This window comes from Mustela nivalis (genome assembly GCF_964662115.1).
Source record: "Mustela nivalis genome assembly, chromosome: 5".
Taxonomy (NCBI): domain Eukaryota; kingdom Metazoa; phylum Chordata; class Mammalia; order Carnivora; family Mustelidae; genus Mustela; species Mustela nivalis.
This window is the reverse complement of record NC_139024.1, coordinates 92916236-92936845: the sequence shown is the minus strand read 5'-3', so window position 1 is coordinate 92936845 and position 20610 is coordinate 92916236. Positions and strand designations below refer to the sequence as shown.

The 20610-nt window shown below is 32.7% G+C and overlaps 1 protein-coding gene across 1 annotated transcript in view; it reads right to left on the bottom strand.

The window, feature by feature from the left end:
* CD2AP (CD2 associated protein) overlaps window positions 1–20610 on the bottom strand; it is a 141280-nt gene that overhangs the window by 5050 nt on the left and 115620 nt on the right. The window contains exons 12-17 of the mRNA XM_082729733.1: window positions 17895–18060; window positions 17342–17484; window positions 7842–7954; window positions 6784–6885; window positions 5520–5698; window positions 2103–2166 (exon numbers count right to left, since the gene is read on the bottom strand). Coding sequence (XP_082585859.1) covers window positions 2103–2166; window positions 5520–5698; window positions 6784–6885; window positions 7842–7954; window positions 17342–17484; window positions 17895–18060 — 767 coding nt within the window. The remainder of the gene's footprint in view (window positions 1–2102; window positions 2167–5519; window positions 5699–6783; window positions 6886–7841; window positions 7955–17341; window positions 17485–17894; window positions 18061–20610) is intronic.

Here is a 20610-nt window from a genome sequence, read left to right as displayed (position 1 = left end):
ACTAACTTAATGAGGGTGACTGCTGGAGGTAAGCTCTGAGAATCTGTAGAACTTATGCATGAGAAGATGAAATAAAAGGAAAATCCAAGAAAATACAGTAAGAGCAAATTTCAGATGAATTAACTGTGAGGGACAACTGAGGATCAGCAAGCAAGAAAAGAAAAAACAACTAGGACTAAGATATCAAAGACCTCACATGCTAAGTTGAGAAGTCTGAACCTTACTCAGCAAGTAACAAAGTTCCTAAAAGAACTAAGTAAAGAAAGATTAATTTGAGGTAAGAATGAGAGAAACTTAAACAGCTAAACAGAAGATAAAGAGCATAGGAAGAGGACAAAAATACTAGGAAGAAAGAGATATAAGTGATGGAGTAAAGCTAACAGGTGTGAATGTGAATAGAACTAGAATGGAAGCACCATGTCTGTAAGACTTGAAAGGCAATGGAATGATCAACAGAAAAAGACAGAAAAGCAGGAAAGGAAAATGATAAACATAAAAGAGGACATGCTAATTCTAAGATCACAGTGGAAAGACATTCAGAAAGACAAGCAGCTGGAAATAGGACAGAAGCTGGAAAAAGGAATCAGATTCAGATGGGAGAGGCATAGGAGCTAATCATGATGCTTGAGGGCACAGGTAGGAAAAGAGAGGAGGGCCAAGGCAGTTCTGAAGGAACATTTTACTTAGAGAAAGGAAGAAGAGACTGAGAAGTGGACTGAAACAAAAGAATGCCGGGTCACATAAATCAGGTCAGAAAAAGTGGCAATAGTTTTAAAAATGTGAAATGCTGTAGAAACTGGAAAGACACTGGAGTTGCATTCAGTAAACCTAAAATGTAAGAGTTGTTAATGACTGAATTAAAGGTGAAGAATTAGAGACCACAGATGTATTTTTTCTTTTTTTTTTTAAAGTTGTTTATTTTGCAGTAAATGAAACTCAAGGCAGCTGGACCTGCAAGGGAGCTTTGGTGTTTTGAAAAGTGGAAATATTGAATATTTTCATGAAAAAACGGAAAGTGCAAATAAAAGGGATACATCAGATGTAAGAGTAAGAACGGGGTTCTGATAATTTACCAAAGACCTTCATATACATTATCTCAATAACTAAAGCTAAAAGGCGATTAAGTGACTTCCTCAAGTTCAAATAGTGTCACTTAATCCCTGAGAGCAAAATTCTGAAGGCTGTTTCTGTTAAAAATTTCAGCCTAACTGCTGATTTAATCACTCTAAACCCCAGTTTCCTCATCCTTAAAATTGGAACAATAATCCTTACCAGTTGTTATGTGTATCCCCTGAGATAATGTACAGGAGGTGCCAAGCCTAACTGACACACAGTGTAAGTCAGAAGAGAGGCCTGAGTTTTTTTTTGAAGTCCCATGTTCTTTCTGTTTCACAATGCTAACAAGAGAAATAGGGTAAGCAATAAGGCCAGGTATAAAGAGGGAGGCATATGAAATACTTAAGTACAGAATGGGCAGAGCTTCTGAAAAAAGGCAGAAAACACTTTTCCTGAAATATTCAGAAAACAAGAATACAAATAAAGACCAAAGTATGTGCAAATGGAACAGATGGAAAAATGGAAGATAAAATAAGTAAAATTGTCAGACCTCAGAAAAGAGTGAAGATGATGACATTATAGTTAAAAAGTAAATGCTCAGTGAGACATCAAGTCAACAAATCTATAGCCATCCCATTACCACCTTCACCACCACCACCCTTGCCTCCAGGCCAAGAAAAATGAATTGAAAAAAGTTTAACTGTGGAAAAAAAAAAAAAGAAATAGTTCAAAAAAGCAAGAGTGCAAAAGATTTAGAACTACACACTCTTATGAGGCCAGAACGATGTTCGTTTTATTTATGAATGTATACCTAATGCCTCTCGTACACTGCCTTAGAGAGCTAGCGCTCAAAAATATTTGCTTCACGAATGAACGGAATGTGATAGGGAGTCAACTAGAGATTAATTAAATGGCTATCAAGCAGCAGGGAGTGTCCAACTTAAGTAGGACAGCATAACTGTAGTGAACCCTATCACCTAGAAGAGATGGAAAAACACATGTAGTTTACGCTGACTACAATCTCAATGTTAGGAGAAATGATTTACCTCTAGATTACTTCTCATTGCCTTCTCCTCTTCCAAATCCTTTCGTAGTTTTTCCAGTTCTTTCCTAAAAACAATTTATTACTGTTAAGTCTTTCATTTAAACAATATATTTGACTAATGTTAACAGAATCTCTTACCTGACATACCAAAACTGGGAAAACCTTTTTAAAGAAAACAGCCATACTAATCAGTAAAAATTTCAAATTCACTAATGGAATGGTTCAATACAACAGTTAAAAGAAAACTCAGCAGTACCATGGCAAACCCATCTGTGATAAATAAGTTTTTAAGTGAATAGGGAGCGCAGCTCATGATAAAGAAATAATAATGGTCCTTTAGAAGCAATTTTCCATATTCAGTTATCATGCTTTTTCCAGGCTGGACACTCGAAAGCCCAAACAATTTGGTAATGTCAAAACATGTCACAGTACAACACAAATTATTTAACAGGATTACCTGGACTTTACATGTCTCTTTCTCTATTTTTAAAAATTAAACATTACATTAAAATTACCAAACCAATAACAAAAAACTCTAGCCAACAAACCTTCCTCCTTAACTCATGTTTTCAGTTCTCTGTGTTCCCATCTATCTTTTTTATATAGTCATCTCTCCACAGCTGTAAGTATGTATTTCAAAAAGTGTTTTAAAATATTTCCATGTTGCTAAAATTATATTTCTGATAATTGTTGCTTGACACTCAAATATCCAGGTTTTTTTGGTTAGTTGCTTTTGGGGTGGGGAGTGGAAAGAATAGAAATTTTATTTAACATCATGAATATTCAGTATATCAAATTTCTAAATCAAAGAGTAGGGACATATTCACAGCTTTTGGACAAATGCTAGGAAAATTCTCTTCAAAAGTATTATAGAAGTATTCGATTGAAAAATGCATGAAAATGCTCAGGAAGAAAGACTATATGAGAAAGAAAGGAACTTTTAAATTCTGTAGTTTCAAAACTAGTTTCTTCTATGATTTTAATGATTATAAAACTATATTAAGAATAAATGTCCTACTATTTCAATTTAAATTATAATTTAAATATTTAACTCAAATTTATTTAAAGCTTATTTTGGTATATAATAGAAAATTTGCTAAAATATTAACTTTGTATTTCTAAAATGTTACTACTAAATGAATGCTTCTTTTTCTAATTATTCTATTATTTTGAGTTTATTATACATTTAAATTATACCTAAATAAGGATCTATTCCTAAAATATTTATCCTATTATCACATTTTCATTATTTTTAAAAACACATTTGTGAATGTAAAATTTTTATGTAATTGTTTTCTTTTTACAAAAACAGATCAAACTATATTATCTTGTTCTGTAACTTCTCAACTAAAGAGACTAATAATATATTTCTCTGTCAATCATTCCATATCAATATCCTTCAATTTTTTTAATCCTTTAATTTTTTAATGATTTGTTCCAAACATTTTAGATTCTAATAATGCATAAAGACTATGTATTCGTAAGCTATAGCAATAAAATTATTAAAAGACCTAAGAATTCCAAGTCAGCTCAAGAAATAAATTCTTATTACCAGTACCTCTGATACCCAGAATGACCCGCAATCCTACTTTCCTCCTCTCCTTTACAGGAAAAGTCTTCCTTCCTTCCTTTACTTACCACATATACAAATGTATCTTGAAACGACACACTGTTTGATTTTATATGCTTTTCAAACTTCATGTAAATGAAATAATACTGTATGCATGTCTCTAACTTGTTTTCCCCACCCTCAACACTTTTTCAGATGGATTCATGTTGACACATGTGGCCATAATCCATTCATTTTTTATTGCTGTACACTATATGGCATTTCATTGTATCAACACACCAGTGTATGTTTATTCATTCTCCTGTGATGCTCTTATTTTTCAGATTAAAAAGTCTGCCATCCATTTCATTTTCCCAGAGGAAATAAGACTTTGAAAACACCTTTTCAAAGACTTCTAAAATATCTGATATGTATACATAAATCACAAATATTTTATTCATCCTACAGCTACATTAAGAACACTTATAGGCAATTAAGGCAATTTGTAAATGTAATTATCAGTTCATTAATAATAGCAGACTTGGTATCAAAAATGTAAACTGTCAAAATCAACAAATCAGGGTCATTCTCTAATTCATACATGAATAGTGCTCAATAAATACTTACTAGATGAATAACTTACAGTTTATAATGTGTACACTGAGGAATCTATTAAAAAAATCTGCATGATTCAGATAAACTGAAGGATAAAGAAAAGATCCATCATGTATCAAAAAAACACACTCTCTCTCTCTCTCTCTCTCTCTCTATATATATATATATTTTTTTAAGTAGTCACTCAAAATAAATTTTTTGGTTCTACCTAAGAGACATCTGTAAAAGTGGTCTGCAACTACAAAAATATCAATTGTTAATCACAGTATTTTTTTTTTTTTAAGAGAGAGAGAGAGAAATGCTCCTGGTGGGGAGGGTTAGAAGGAAAGAATCTCAAGCAGATGTCCCAATGAGTGTGGAGCCAGGCATGGAGCTTGATCTTATAACCCAAGAGATCTTAGAGGCTACAGGGGAAGACAACCTGAACCCTCACCCTTTGCTCAGTTAGATTAGCTGATCTTTGGACCTTTTTTACCTATTAGGTCTTTATAGAACTATGTTTAAAATGTTAGAAAGTTTTATTTTTATATTTATTTTTTAATGTTAACAACTTTTAAAGCTCAAATGATAACAGTTTTAGAAAAATATCTCTAAACCAACAGAAAATATGTTTTCAGTTCTAGCTCTGCTTTTTAAGAACTGTATGATCTTAGGTAAACAGCTTTACCTCTCTGAACCTTTACTTCTTCAGTTAAAAGAGAGGGGAGCTATAGTACGTGATCTTTTACATTTGTTTTCACTAAAAAGTTCCTAACTCTCACTTAGGATCTCACCATACAGTATTATCAGAAAGTTTCAGAATTAAAAGAATGGCCTTAGAGATTCACTTATTCCCAACCCCTTGGTTTTATTTACACACCAATCTCAACCCTAACAGAGACAGTGATCCAGTCCCTCTGAAAAGTAAATATACATATAGATACACTCCAGATCCAAAATACAATGTAACTTTTCCTAATATTTTTAAGACTGATTAACCCATATGTTTGATCAGAGAAGATTTCTACCCTTGAATTATGGGTACATATAGACCTTTCCCATAATAAGCCTATGACAACAAGTTTTCTAACTCAAGTTTTTTGCAGGGAGGACAGAAGCACTATTAAGGAAAATTTCTTTGGAAACATATCTGCTGATATAAGAAATTTGGCAGATTACTTGATAGAATTCTACTCAATTCTACTTGATAGAATTTGAAAGAATTCTTTACATACGTGTTAAGTAACTTTCAGAGATTAAAGCAAGGCTACTTACCCATGATCCTTTTTCAGCGCTTCTACAATGCAGAGTAATTCAATAATCTGAGCTCTAAGTTCATCCAAGGGATTTTTTTTCCCATCATCTGATTCTACTTTAGCTTTGATGTCTAATGGAGTTAAAAAAGCAGCTGTATTTGGTTTAGCACTTGAGGGTGTTGAAAGGTACAGTGATGGCTGAAAACATAACAGAATATTTTCTTATTTTATTTGTATTTATATTATATCTAAGTTCAAAAAAAATTTATAGCAAGGAGATAAATAACTAAAATAATACTTGAAGATAAATGGCAACTTTGGAAATTTAAAAAGCAGTTTGATGTTCACAACTGGTAAAATGAGCAAACAACCAGATAATAAACTTGCAATCACTAGTAGTTTATGTGAGAAATGTCAAAGGACTAATAATAGTAATTTTTAAAAAGTGGAAAAGAGAAGAAAAACCTGTTAGAGCTATCTTATGAATGGTCTGCCGAGTGGAACATCTAGCAGCAAGAACATATAAGCATTATTAAGGTGAGCTTTGATCCTCCACAGTAGTCATTACTTAAAATTTCCAAAGAGTTTTACTTAAAAGTAATTATGAGGAATTGAGTAAGTCGACTGAAGAGGCATGAATCCATGGCCCATGATGCCCTTTTTATTATTTCACTAAAGTAACAGGAAATCAAATTTCAATTGACTACTGACAAACTAAGAATCAGATTAAGTGTATCTGATAAACTGGAAGAACAGCCAAAAGCCCTTGGAATGAATCTGAGGAGGAAACATGAATTTCTTAAACGAAAGATGTGTGTAAGTTGGGATACTACTATCTTAATTAAAAACAGCAAGAGTTTAGAAGAGTCTTAATACCATGTAATAAATGGAAAAATCCATGTACACTGCCATTCATTCCAGTATATATTAGTGCTTATTACTATGCTGAACACGAAGCTAGGCTAGAAGTAAATTTTGGCTTATGTAATAATGTAATGATGGCTTCTGGCCTAAAGAGTGTATGTTTAATGGGAAAATGAAACAGATCTATGCCTTAAAAAATATGAAATGTATAACATTTATACTACTCATTTAAAATAAGCTTTTTTAAAAATAACCTACAGAGGACAGTGTTACCTTAGAAACTCAATTTTTTGGCAGGAATTTTTTTTTTTAATTTCTTGGCAAAAGACAGTTTTTAGAAGACATTTTAAATTCCACTATTTTGGTGTTCACAAAGAATCCTACAAATTATACAAATCTTAGGCCACAATGACCCTCACCTTTGGAGAGTAGCATGAATCCTTTTTAAATTCAGACGGCTTTAAGTTGGCACCATCTTCTTCTTTTGGTAACTTCAAGATTTTTTCTGGGCTTTGAGTTGGCTAAATGATTTTTTAAAACCAAGAAACAGAAAATACCAAAGAAGGAAAAGGCAATAAACATTTGGATAATAAACTAAGTAACTTTTTTTTTTTTAAAAGATTTTATTTATTTATTTTGACAGAGAGAGATCACAGTAGGCAGAGGCAGGCAGAGAGAGAGAGAGGAGGAAGCAGGCTCCCCGCTGAGCAGAGAGCCCGATGTGGGACTCAATCCCAGGACCCTGAGATCATGACCTGAGCCGAAGGCAGCGGCTTAACCCACTGAGCCACCCAGGTGCCCCAAAACTAAGTAACTTTTATCACTGTTTTCCACAGCTACTGTTCCAGATATTCCATTATTATTAACAGGATATTACGTAATTTCAAGCTGAATAACACATTGCATTTCTGGAAGGTTAAAAATAGCCTGCCTCTTAGCAACAAAAATCTTCTCTACTTCGGTAATTTGAAAGTGCTGTAGCGCTCAAGAGCTAATATATTAATAATAAAGTTACTAGCAGCATTCCAAATAATGTATAGAAAGCATAAAAAAGAAGTTACACATTTAGATACCAGCATTAGTACTACCAAAAAAACTCACTATGTCAGAGGAAAAGAATGTTTCATTCTTTACTAAGGTGAGTATGTACCACTCAATTCTAATTATTGTTGAGAGATGGGTAGATTAAAAGGATACTCTGACCCCTTTTGACCCTGAGTTCTGTGGTTATGGTCTCGGGACAGCTCTTTATTCCTGATTCTGTAACCTTCATTGCAACCCTCTCTGAAATGAACATGACCCCATATTTCCCTAAATATAACCAACCATTTACCACTTGAGTATAAACCAACCATTTACCACTTGAGTATAAACTTTAAACTTTGGTGGAGTTTTAAATCATTCCTCATTCCTATCTTTAGAAGAACTCTGGCTCTGCTAAATTCTCTATGTTTTAGAATAGTAAAGTGTAACTCACAGAATGTCCACCATTGAAGCGGCCAGGCAATCTTCTTCCAGGCATCTTCGGTCTATTTGCAGTGAGATGTAGCAAGTTTTCTGAGGAAGCTATGTCATCAAAATTTACAAGATCTAGAGAATAAAATTAAATATATCTACTAAGAGATAACTGTACACTTTAAAAGGTAAAAAAGAATGTTTCTGGATTTCTAACAAACTATACATTAAAAAGTCCCACTAGGACTCACACGCTAACCTGTGCTTTTCATATGCATTTGGAAAACAACACTCACCCTTAAAAACAAACATTCTCTTTACCTGACACATTTTATAGCATAAGACAACTAACAACAGAAAGTTCATGTTTCCAATAGACCTCAACAAAAGTTCTTATTGAAAAATACAAATCTGAACCAAAAATTACAGTACCATAAAAAAAACTATCATCTTAATTTCTTGCTTATAAAAACAGATGATCTACTTCAACTCATAATTAATTACAATGTATCAGAAAATTAACATAGAAAATGTTTTAAATTTCCAGTAGTATCCTAATATTCAAATTTTAAGAACTCAACTGTATGTGGGACCCTAATGCTTTCCAACTGTAAAATGAGAGTATAATTTAATGGATGTGTGTGTGTGTGTGTGTATTGTAGCTGAGACTCCAACTGTTCATAGTTCACTGCACTTTTGCTTCAACATCAGCATATTTAGGAACTATAAGACAGTCATAAATCAAAGGCAAATAGGGTATCAAAGAAAAATGTTACAAAGATCATTCACTTGTTTTCCCACCATCAAAGGCTGGTTGACCTATGATCCAAAAACTTGGTTTTAAAGAAAAATCTATGTACCTCTGAACCAATGGCATATAATACATTCCCTTTTCCTAGATGATCCAGAAAACCCAGGTAAAAGAGGTGATTTTTAATTTTGAAACCTAGAAATCTGTAAGTGATACAAGAATCCTGAAGATAACTCCAGACACTTCCATTGTCAATATAATCTTCCCTCAGCCCAGATTATAAACTAGTGATATTAATCACAGTGAGGTACTTGATATGGCAGCAGATATCTTTGGTTTAATCTTCCAGATACAGAATTAATTCTGCACACTCCCATTGCCTAGATGTTTATAATGCTTTCTGTCAAATATTTAGATAACCAAACTCAGTGATTTGTTAATTCTTAAAAGACATCTAAAGATAATTATTTCTGCCCTCAAAGCTTATTCATCAATTTTCATATTCAACGTTATCAATTTAGGAAAAAATGTTAACGGTAAAAGGGCACAAAGGTAAGGCATAAGAAAAGGTATCACTGTTTGGCAATACACGTTTTATAACAAATTTAAGTATTGTTGACCTCTGTTAATTCTTTTCCATCCTCCCATTCCGGGATTACTTTGTGTATTCTATTTTATATCTAGTCATCTACTCATCAGCTTAATACATCTCAATTGGCAATCAAATGTGCTCAGTTTAATTTTGGTCTTAAGTCTTTTGACATTTGTTATAATTATAAAATATAATTTTATATTATAAAATATAATATAATATAATTCCATATAATGGAATATCTAGAACAGTAGCTGTGGCCTTCATGGAAAATGTATAGTGTAGAAGACCTTGAGTTTAAATATAGTTTTAGATATTTCATTTTATTTGTAAATGTCATAAAATCAGTATTTTAAAAAATGTTAAAAATATGCTGTAGTTTGAAGGGTTAAAAATTGCTGTTAACACTGATAAATGTATACTGACAACCTACTAAAAAAATCCTTGAAAAGTACAATCCAATAATTTTGGCCTGTGAAGATTATTTTCAAATGCATATTTAAGCAACTTGCAGAAAGAAAAAAAAAAAGCAAACAAACAGAAAAACACAGGAAGGGATGAAGATAAATGAAACTGAAAGAATAAATAAAAGGTAGATTTTAAAAATTATAGAGCATGCTCATGTAAAAATGCGTTCTATATGTCAAGTTTTGGGCTATAACACCAAGACAAATAATTTTACTATTCTAAAACTCTCTCAGGTCCTCCATTTAAGCCATTAGGTTAGTAAAAACAGTGCACATTTTGGACTCGTGATACATTTGAACACATTCAAAATTTACCTAAGAGTAGTAACAGTGGATTTATACTGTACACATGGCATAAAAGGCAGGACAATCACTTGACTCTTATATTGCCACTCTGCCAGCCATTTGTATTTCTATACATTGCCTAAGAAGACATGGAATTTTTAAAAAGTCAAGATGAAGTATCAAATTCTGGGAGAAAATAAACTGACTTATATGGTTTTCAATTAAAAAAAAACTTTTATCAAAACAATATCTTAAGCTAATCAGGAAAATTTTTCCAACATGAATTTCATTTTACTTTCAAATGGAAAACCAAAAGGGTTAGAATAGACAGACAAACATGTACACTTTTAGTACAATTACAAAGAAAAATCAATGTGCACCACCTATTTATATGGAATTATTGTTTTGATTTCTTTTATAAATTGTCATCTTACCAAAATGGAGAAAGGTAGGATAATTTCCTGACAGGTAAGAAGGGAAACATGGCAAACAGGCTAGGAAACAAAATCTGGAAAGAAAAGTCAAGGATAGGAATGTCTAGAAAAAAGACTAAATCAAAAAATTATTTTACAAAGCAGGAAAAAGGAACAGTTGTAGAATGAATAGAACCGTTTAATGTTTACCATATACCTATTGTAGTTTATCTAACTCATATAAGATGTATATTAGATTTTAGATTATTTTGTCTTTCAAAAGAAAAAAATGATTAGTATTAATTCAATATACCGTAAGTAGAAAGAAGCCTTTTTAAAATTACTCACTGAACACCAAGACCGCTTCAAAAGGATGTTTTAGTAAAAAATTAAAGCTCAGAGTAATAAATCAATAATAATAACTCATTAATATCATTGTAACAAAAATTAAACTACCTTTCAGTCAAGTTTTAGTCTTCAGGAAATGACAGTTAATTACAATGAAAGAGAATTTTAATTCTATAATATAATAAAAGAAAAATATGACAAACAGTATTTTTAAGTATCTCACTATAAAAATACAACTTATATAACATTCAAAATCACATAATACATAAACGAATCTTCAACTATGCCTTATATGACACTCTATAAAGAAATTATCAAGAAAGTTACTATAAGAAAATAGTAATTTTGATCTCTGCTCTTATTCTACAGGTAAAGTCAACAGTTTAGGGTGTGTTTTATTTTTTTTTTTTTTGTATCCTAGTTTAGATATAGACTCATTATTTAGTGTCTACCACTCAACAGGTAAGCATCTTATTAGAAGAATTCCACCTGAAATGAATAAACATTGAGAACATAATTCAAACAAAAATACATTAACCAGGCGCCTGGGTGGCCCAGTGCGTTAAGCCTCTACCTGAGGCTCAGGTCATGATCCCGGGGTCCTGGGAAAGAGGCCTGCAACAGCAACAGCATCAGCATCATCTTAAGCATGATCTCATTGGGCTCTCTGCTCAGAGGGGAGCCTGCTTCCTCCTCTCTCTCTGCCTGCCTCTCTGCCTACTTGTGATGTGTGTGTGTGTGTGTGTGTGTGTGTGTGTGTGTGTGTGTTAAAATAAATAAATAAAATCATTAAAAAAGAAAAATTTTAAAAAACAGATTAACTATCAAAGAATGTTTCACTATTTAACAATGAATGCCTTGAGGTCAAATAATATTATGTATCTCTAAATTTCCTTTTAACCCAAGCACAATTTAGCATAGAAAACAATCAAAAAGGATAAAATACTATAACACTATAAGAATATTTCATCAGCACTGCTTTCTCAATGTAATAGGTATGTTACCACTAAATCTTCGATCTTGTATTCTAAGACTAATGTGCAAACCAATTTTATGACCTAGAGAACTTACTATTTTAGAAATATTTAGACTATGTGAACTTTATAATTAACCAATAGTAGCAGTGAGATTATCCTGAACCTTTTTTTTTTTTTTAAGATTTTATTTATTTGTCAGAAAGAGAGAAAGTAAGCAGAGGGAGCTGCAGAGAGAGGGAGAAGCAGGCTCCCCACTGAGAAGGGAGCCTGATGTGGGGCTCTATCCCAGAACCCCAGAATCACGACCTGAGCCGAAGGCAGATGCTTCACTTACTGAGCCACCCAGGTGCCCCCTCCCAAACCAATTTTTAACAAAATGTTTAAGAAAGAGGAAAAAAATTAAAACACAGATGCAATTTATAGTACTATCTTATATATGAGAAAATATACTGAAGGACATTTATTTTAAAAATAGTTTATAAATGGCTTTATATACAGTATAATCATATCTGAGAGTAGTGTCAGGAATTTACATCCTTAAGAGCGAAGAAGAGAAACAGAATGAGAGGAGATTATCAACAGGGGAAAGGAAAAGAAGGGAAGTAACATTTTATAACATCTTCCTTGTCAGGTATTCTAGCAGGTATCACAGACATATTAGATCATTCAATTATCATTTAAATGCAAAAACAGATTAGGAAACAAGACAATGATAATTTGCTAATAATTTAAAACTCATATTTTTAATAATAAAGTGTACTTGCTACTGTATCACCTCAAATTATTATTTTATGTAATAATGAGACTCTAAGATGACTTTCATGTATGTTTTTAACTTTCTGAAACATGTTAAAGGGCTAGATTCATATGCTATTTTTAAAAAATTTGAAACCTCAAACTGTGCCAAAAATATAAATTAATATATGCCTCAATTATATGCCAAATTTGAGGCTGCTTTTGATGCAGAACAGTGTTCTCTTAAGGTGTCAATATCTCAAAAAGAAGAGTTTAAACACTTTTATACTACAAATACTAAGAACATAATATTCTAATAAAAAATGGAAATGAGGAATAACCTGAATTGAAGTTCAGAACATGAGCTGCATGCTATCAGCAGTCAGACCTTTTGTCTTAGCATATTATTTATGTGCCTCAAATAGTAATGGGATCTAACATTTGCTCAGTTAATATTTCCAATCTAATATGAACACAATTTCCAAAACTTACAGGTATATCTCATTTTACTGAACTTGCAAGATAATGCCGTTTTTTTTTCAAAAGCATTGCATATCTCTGTATCACATTTTGGCAATTCTCGCAATATTTCCAACTTTTTCAGTACTATTATATTTGTTATTGTGATCTGTGATCACTTTGATGTTACTATTGTAACCATAATTAACTGAGCCATGTAAGATGTTTAATTTAATCTGTAAGCGCTGTGTATATTCTGACTGCTCCAAAATTAAGCTGCTTCCCACCTCTCACCCTCTCTTTGAGCCTCCCTATTCTCTTAGACACAATAACACTGAAATTGGAGCAATTCATAACCCTCTAAGTGTTGGAGTAAAATGAAAAATAACATATCTCACTTTCAATCAAAAAGCTAGAAACAATTAAGCTTAGTTAAAAAAGCATACAGAAAACCGAAATAGGCCAAAAGCTACATCTCTTGTGCCAGTTAGCCAAATTGTGAATGCAAAGGACAAGTTCGTGAAGAAAGTTAAGTGTTACTCCAATGAACACACAAATTATAGAAAATAAACAAACTTATTGCTGAAAGTTTCAGTAATCTGGATGAAAGATCAAACCAGACACAACATTCATTTCCTTAAGCCAAATCCTAATCCAGAGCAAGGCCCCAACTCTCTTCAATTCTGTGAAGGCTGAGAGAGGTGGGAAAGTTGCCACAAAAAAAAAAAAAAAAAAAAAAAGTCTGAAGATAGCTGAAGTTGGTTCATGGAGTTTGAGGAAAGAAGTCATCTCCATAACATAAAAGTACAAGCGAAAGCAGCAAGTGTTGATGAAGAAACTACAGCAAGTTGTTATACAGATGATCTAGCTAATTAATGAAGGCTGCTTCACTGAACAACAGGTTTTCAACATAGATGAAACAGCCTTACAATAGAATAAGATGCTATCTGGGACTTTCATAGCCAGAGGGGAGAAATCAATGCCTGGCCTCAAAGCTTTAAAGGACAGGCTGACTCTCTTATTAGAGACTAATGCCACTAGTGACTTGAAGCTGAAGTCAATGCTCATTTACCATCCTGAAATTCCTAGGACCCTTAAGAATGATGTTAAATCTGTGCTCTATAAATGGAACAACAAAAAAGGACAGCAGCACATCTGTTTACAACATGGTTTACTCAGTATCTTCTGTTGAAACCTACTGCTCAAAAGATTCTTTTCAAATCATTACTGCTCACTGAAAATGCATCTTGTTACCCAAGAACACTGATGCAGATGTACAATATTAATGTTGTTTTCATGCCAGCTAATCTAACAACCATTCTGTAGCCCAAGGATTAAGGAGCAATTGTGACTTTCTTCTGACTTTCAAGTCTTATTATTTAAGAAATACATTTCATAACACTCTAACTTCCATGGATAATGATTCCTCTGATGGCTTTTGACAAAGTAAATTAAAAACCTTCATAGGGGGTGGGGAGGTGTTGCACTTGGGTGGCTCAGTTGCTTAAACAACTGCCTTTGGCTCAGGTCACAATCCTAGAGTCCTGGGATCTGAGTCCCGTATCGGGATCCCTGCTTGGCAGGGAGTCTGCTTCTCCCACTGATCTCTCTCCTCTCATACTCTCTCGCTGATCTCTCTCCTCTCATGCTCTCTCGCTCTCTCTCTCTCAAATAAATAAAATCTTAAAAAAAAAAAAAAAAGCATTCACAATTCTAGATGCTATTAAGAACACTGGGGATTCATGGGAGAGGTCAAACAGGAGTTTGGAAGGAGATGATTACTTTGAGGTGATCAAGACCTCAGAGGAGGAAATGACTGCAGATACGGTAGAAGTACCAAGAGAACTAGAATTAGAAGCAGAGCCTGAAGAGGTCACTGAATTGCTATAATCTCATGATAAAACTTTACAGATGAGCAAAGAAACTGGTTTCTTCAGATGAAAACTACACGTGGTGAAGATGCTATGAAAAATGTTGAAATGACAATAAACCATATAGAATAGTAGATAAACTTAGTTGATAAAGCAGAGGCAGGGTTTGAGAGGACTGATTTCGATTAGAAAAAAGTGCTACTGTAAAATGTTATCAAGCAGTATTACGTGCTACAAATAAACTGTTCATGAAAGGAAGAGTCAATTGATGTACAAAACTTCAGTGTTGTCTTATTTTAAAAATGCCACAGCCACCCCAACCTTCATCAGCCACCACCCTGATCAATCAGTAGCCATCAACATTAAGGCAAGATTTTTAGCAATAAAGTTATTTTTTAGTTGAAGTATGTTCACTTTTTTTTTAGCCATAATGCTAATGCACATTTAGTAGAGTATAGTATGGTGTAAAAGTAACTTTTATATACACAGGAAACCAAAAAATTCATTTGAATCACTTTGTTGCAATATTCACTTTATTGCAATGGTCTGGAATTGAATTTTAGGTATCTCTGTGGTAGGCTTTGTGTATTTCCTGAACTGAACTGGGTGTTAAGCGTAGTACACCAAAGGCAGCCTGATAGTGAAAGAAATAAAGGACAGTAGTTTGGAAGTTAGCTGTTAGTTTTCTGTCCTTATATATGCCTCAGTTTCTCTAAATTACTTTCTTATTTATTTGAAGGGAAAAAAACAAATACGAATTTGCAAACCCTGTTTCACAAGGCCTCTCTGTTTTTAATGAAGAATAGTAGCTATAGATAAAAGTAAAAATTGGGACCAAAAAGAGTAAAAAATCAAATTTTACAAACCACCAATAGTTTGACATTATTACATGTGTTATTTCATTTTACTTATTTGAGAAGAGAGAGCACAAGCAGGGGGAGTAGCAAAGGAAGAAGGAGAAACAGGATTCCCAAAGATCAGGGAGCCTGATCTGGGGCTAAATCTCAGGACATTGAGATCATGACTTGAGCCAAAAGCAGCCGCTTAACTGACTGAGCCACCCAGATGACCCTAAAAGATATATATATATATATATTTTTTTTTTAAAGATTTTATTTATTTATTTGACAGAGATCACAAGTAGGCAGAGAAGCAGGCAGAGAGAGGAGCAAGCAGGCTCCCCGCTGAGCAGAGAGCCCGATGCAGGGCTCGATCTCAGTACTCTGGGATCATAATCTGAGCCGAAGGCTTTTAACCCACTGAGCCACCTAGGCGCCCCCCCAAAGCATATTTTTTAAAAACCTTCTATAAAGGACATTTTTTTGTTTTTATTTCACTAAGAATAGATAACAATTTTCACCAGATAAAACACACTAAAGATATCTGAGTATTTCTAAAATACAATCAAATAATTTTCAGAAGTTATTAATGAATATGGCTTCATCCAGAGCAGGCAGGATCCAAATATATGATGAAATAATCTATAAAACATTCAAATTAAAAATCTGAAGGAATCCATGTGTAGGTCAGAGCTTTTGTATTAGCAAAATGACAATTCGGAAAAGTAATAAAATCACCTAACAGTTTTCAAAAGGTAAGAAGTAGCATATCTTACAATACAGTGACAAAAAACCCCTAAGTATAATTGCCCTTTAAGTCTGAATATAAATATGAAATGTTAATATGAAGGCTAAACGTATTAAGACACTAAAACATTTAAAAAAATATCATGAGCACTTTATATAAGGGGGATTTTAAAAGTTCTCTTCTGCTTTATGTCATCCTGGACACTTGATGTGTCTATAGCTTAATTTCCTTAAAAGCAAAATAGCATCTGCCTTTTAGAGTTACTATTAAGATAAAATAAGGATATATATGAGAAAGTACTCTGAAAATGTAAAAAAAAACCCTAAAACCAAATGCAAGGTAGTATATAATAATCATTACTACAATGGTAATGATTGTGCTATGCTTTTAATATTGAGACCTTTATCAAAACTTCCCTGTTTCAGGTTTTCCATTTTACAACTAAGAGGTATAAAAGACCAGGAGACAAAGATGATTGATGGGTTGAAAAATCAGTCCTAAAACTTAAAGAACAATATGTAACTAAAGAAATAAAGCCTCCTAATATACATACACAGAGAAAGAAAGAGAGAGAGTCATTAAAAAGCGTATTTTCCTGAATTAAAAACAAAAGTATCTTGAGATAAAGTAGAAAAGTAAAAATAATCTTCAATATAATTTAGTGCTGGTATTGATAATCTATTGATCTATTGATAATCTACGATCATCTCTCTCTCTATCCTTAAACTTTTAAAACTAAAATGTATTCCTATCTGCCTGAGTAGTATGGACTTTCCATTATGAGGGGACAAAATATATGATAAATGGATGATCTTTTAATCCATTTCTTAGTCCTTATATGAATCAAGTATTTTGCACATTTATCTTCTTCTAGTTCTATTTTTCTATTTTGGTTTCATAGATTTTAAACAAATTCTAATTAATTTCCACTCTATCTATCCACACATAAAATACATACACAAATTTCTTAAATAGTTTCTGAAAACTGGATTGGCAACTTTTTTTTAAATGCACCACCTTTCTACATGTTAACTTACCTGTTTCTTTAGAGCTCCTAACTGTAAATGAATCTAGGTCTACTGATTTCGGTCTAAGTGGTAACTGTTCAGAATCTAGCTTTGGTTTTGATACCGGCTCAGTTTCAAATTTTGATGAATTGGTAGAAACTTCCCCATTAATCCTGAAATGAGAAAATCAAACATATGGAGAAATCACTTGTATGTGAATCATAACCATTTTTTAACAATGTGAATTAATGGCACTGAAGATGTTATAGCACAGTAAGTTTTCTTTCTGTTTCACAAAATTATTTCCATAAACATAAACCTCCACAATAAGACTAATCACAATAAAATCAGAAATGTAAAAACAGCCTACTAGGTGTATATTCATACCTAGTATGAATATAAATCATTTAACAGACAGTCATTACAGTCTACAGAAAAAATATGAAAAATAAATACTTCAAAAATTATTTTGACATTTAGAAAAGCAGTATAGCCACTTATGTCAAAGGCAGGTAACCAATAAACTAAATTAGCTAAGTTACCGAAATTAAAATGACCTAATTTAAAATTAGGTAAAACTTACTTGGCTATAGGAGGTGGCGGAGGGACTGGTTTTTCAGGTCGCTTTGGATATATTGTTCCAGGAGATCTCAATAAATTATTGGCTTTGGTGGGTGGAGTAGGTTTCTTTGGTGGGACTTGAGGAGCGGCTGGTTTAGAAGGTTTCTGTTCCAGTATTGATTTTTCATCTGGTTATTTAAAAATATTTAATAAGTCATTAACAATCAAAATTATTTAGGTTTTTCTACTTCTTAGAGCTAACATCAGACTGAAAATGTGTAAAACAGAGTCATTATTGTTTGTGTTCACTTTAAAGTTGTAATTTAATAAGTTTAAATATCTAAAATAAAGCTTACTTTGGTGGGAAGGAGGATCACAATAAGCTTCTGAGCAACAAATAATGCCCAGTTCTTATTGTCTTCCCAGCATTCTTTGTTTTTACGGGCGGTAAACTACTCAAATATAATCACATAAGATTTTTCTCTAAGCATAGGAGAGTATAAGTGTTATCTATACCTAAATCCAGACCACTTTCTGAGACTGATGTATAGTAAACTTATGACATTTAACATACATATTTAAAAATAATCACAATGACAAAGAAAAATATCAAATGTTAAGAAAAACAGGCTAATCTGACTAGTCACAGATGAGAAAATTACAGGCCTGTATTTATAATCCTCACAATTGTACTAGGAATATATTAACACAATTTCATTTTTTCCAGTTTATTAACACCATTAATAATTCTATCAACTAGATAAGAAAATATGCTGGAAATAAACAATGGAACGATTTTAAGCCATGTTAATAAAAACAATTTTATCACCAAAAAGGTATGGTACTATATACAATGACATACTTGGCTCCTGATCTTTCAAGAACTAAGATGAAATATTAAAACACACACATGTGACTCTTAAACACAAGCGAGCAAACTGGTGGTTGCCTGAGGGGAAGTGGGTAGAAGAATGGGCGAAACGGATTTTTTTAAATTGACAAAGGTGCACACATACTAGATATTTATGATAATAGCAGTCAGCAAAAATGTATCTAACACATATATATGCAAAAGTACCCTCAAGTGCAATACTGAATAATTTTCAAAACTTACTAGGTCTTTTTAAAGAATGTCTAGCACAGGACCACAAATAATTTCATGAGATTTCATATCTATCAGAAACTGGTGACTATGAATCTTGAACAAACATTGCAAGCCCTAGGTAAACCCCTGGTTCAAAATAGTTAATTTACTCTGACAACAATGAAAATACAAATTACCATTATTTCCATTTAATCATTTATGTATAGCTTCCTTGAATCATTTGAAAACATAGCTTAGTCTACTAAAACCATGGTCATCATGTTGTACAAAAATCCACTTTCATATGGCCTCAAAGTAAACAATGCATCATTTAATTACATCATAATTATACCATCTAATTCTAACTATAAGCCAATAGAGCCATCTGTATCATTTATAATAGCCAACAAAACTTAAATCTCTAAAAAATGTTTCTTTAAGAAAGATGTTTTATATAAAATATCAGGGAAAATGATGAAGGTTAAACAGAAGTTCACTGATTAACTGAACATACTTCTTTACAGAGGTATAACTAAAAGCTTAAAATCAATTCAACTCTGCAGTTTATTTTAAAATAAAAAAACACAATTAAATATCCATGGGAATCAAAGTTGATCAAACTAAGATTCATCATTTCTGGTACAGCCATGACTAAATCAACAATAGTATGCTGATTTATTATATATGATGACAATGTATTTGGGTACTAGGTTTTATTTACCTTTATTGAGGTGATATTTACCTAACAATTTAAAGTGAACAATTCACTGCCACTTAGTAAATTCACAATGCTCTGCAACCACCACCTTTATCAAGTTCCAAAACTCTTTCAATACCCCAAAAGAAGAGTCTGAGTCTCATTACTCCCCATGTTCCCCACTACCCATCTCCCGGCAACCACCAACCTGCCTTCTGTCTCTACAGATTTAGGTATTCTGGGCATATCATATACATGGACTCACATTGCGTAACATTCTTTGTCTGGCTCAATTCACTATAGCATAATGTTTTCAAGGTTCATTCTCAACGTAGCATGTATCATTATTTCATTCTTTTTTGTGATTAAGTAACATCCACCATATGTATATAGCACAACTCATTCATCTGTTGACGGGAATCTGGGTTTTTTCAGCTTCTTGGCTATTAGGAACAATGCTGTTATAAACATTTGCATACGAATATTTGTTTGAATATGTTTCCCATTCTTTGGGGTATATATTTAGGATCACACAGTAATTCTATGTTTAACTTTCTGAGGAAGTACCACAGTTTTTCATAGCAGCTATAATATTTTACATTCTCATCAGTAGAATATGTTCTACATGCTTGTCAATGCCTGTTATTTTTCATTTTTATTATTATCATAGCCATCCTAGAGAGAATGAAGCAACTCAGTGTGGTTTTGGTTTGTATTTCCCTAATAAAGAATAATACTAAACATCTTGTCATGTGCTCATTAGCCCTTTGCTGATCTTCTTTAGAAAAATGTCTACTTCAATCCTTTGCCCATTTCTGGACTGCCCTTTTGCTGCTGAGTAGTAATTACTCTTTATAGATCAGAATACTAAACCCGTTATATATTCCTGATACTGGATATAGGATTTGCAAATATTTCCTTCCATTCTGTGGTATATTCTTTTTACTTTCTTCATAA